This window comes from Platalea leucorodia, assembly GCF_965183815.1.
Source record: "Platalea leucorodia genome assembly, contig: HAP1_HAP1_SCAFFOLD_268, whole genome shotgun sequence".
Classification (NCBI taxonomy): domain Eukaryota; kingdom Metazoa; phylum Chordata; class Aves; order Pelecaniformes; family Threskiornithidae; genus Platalea; species Platalea leucorodia.
Genome location: NW_028121304.1, coordinates 36932 through 38368, shown reverse-complemented (window position 1 = coordinate 38368; position 1437 = coordinate 36932). Strand labels below are relative to the sequence as shown.

Sequence of the window (1437 nt, the reverse complement as noted above, 5' to 3'; positions counted from 1 at the left end):
TTAGGGGAAAAGCTGTGCTGTTACACGGGCAATGGCTTCGTTCAGGGCCAGTAGCACAGTCTTGTTTCTAAGACTGTAGATGAATGGATTTAAGACTGGGTACAGGACAGTGTTCAGCAAAGCCACAATTCTGTTTGTCTCCAAGGAAACATCTCTGGAAGGACGCACATAGAGAGCAATGCAGCTCCCATATGCAATGGCCAAGGTGGTGAGGTGGGAAGAACACGTAGTAAAAGCTTTTTTCCTCCCAGCGGCTGCTGGCAGGTGCAGAATGCAGAAAAGGATGACCATGTAAAATGCCAGAGTTAAACATAAGGAACCCAGTATGATAAAGGATAATAAAACAGAGTCTGTTTTCCAAAGCAGGCTGGGGTCAGAGCAGGACAATGTGAACAATAGGGAGTTGTCACAAAAAAAATGGTGGATCTTATTCAAACCACAGAAAGTCAGCTTGTAGAGGAGGACCAGACGGTAACTGAAGGCTGTGATGCCTATGACCCAAGCAGCAGCAACAAGGTGGATGCAGAGCTGAGGCTTCATGATGGCAGCATAACGCAAAGGCTGGCAGATGGCAACGTAGCGGTCAAAGGACATGACGACAAGTAGAACCATCTCTGTACAGCCCAGGGCAAAATAGAAACAGGACTGGGCAAAGCAGCTGCTTAGTGAGATCATTCTCCTACCAGAACTCAGGATCACAAACAATTTGATGCTTGTGGAGGATGTGAACCAGATTTCCAGGAAGGCCAGATTGCTGATGAAAAAGTACATGGGGGTTTGCAGGCGGTGATCCACACACACGAGGAAAATGATGGTTGCGTTCCCCATCACTGTTGTCAGGTATATGAGCAGAAGGAGCAGAGAGAGAAATAGCTGTAGGCTTTGATCAAGCCCTGAGAAACCCTCTAGGATGAACTCAGTAACTGCAGTTTCATTTTCTGCTCCCATGCTGAATTTCAGTTCATCCTGCCGAGACAGGAAGATGGCTGCTGACACGGAAGTCACGGACACAGCACACGATCAATATGATCAAGCAGAATGTCGGTTTATTACATACACAGCTTAGTTAATATAGTTTCTTGCCTTCCTAATCATGCATAAACTTATCGTTAATTGGTTAACTATGTTTGGCGATATGCTGTTCATGCGCTACTAGCGATATTCTGATTCGTTCATAACAATAGTTCACACGCACCGCCCGCTTCTCCCATATCTTGTTTTCAACATTGCAAGCCAATAGTTTCTTCCTCTTAATCTGCTTGTTTCATGTCTTCCAAACCGCAGTCGACCTTCACAGCATCCTTGAATTCCTCTTGCGTTAAATGCAGATTAAGTCCACATAGTCTGAGTCTGGGTTGCTCACTACATCTCCTTGGCTTTTCAGATATCCCACAAATCCCCCTTTTTGTTTTTGAGCAATCCAGACTCCATTCATCA

General features: G+C 45.4%; 1 protein-coding gene across 1 annotated transcript; it reads right to left on the bottom strand.

The window, feature by feature from the left end:
* Positions 1 to 948, bottom strand: LOC309603951 (olfactory receptor 6E1-like; the record flags this gene model as incomplete). The annotated part of the gene is made up of 1 exon (XM_082338823.1): positions 1 to 948. The coding sequence occupies one exon, from the start codon at positions 946 to 948 to the stop codon at positions 1 to 3; it is 948 nt and encodes a 315-aa protein (XP_082194949.1).
* Between the last annotated feature and the right edge of the window lie 489 nt (positions 949 to 1437).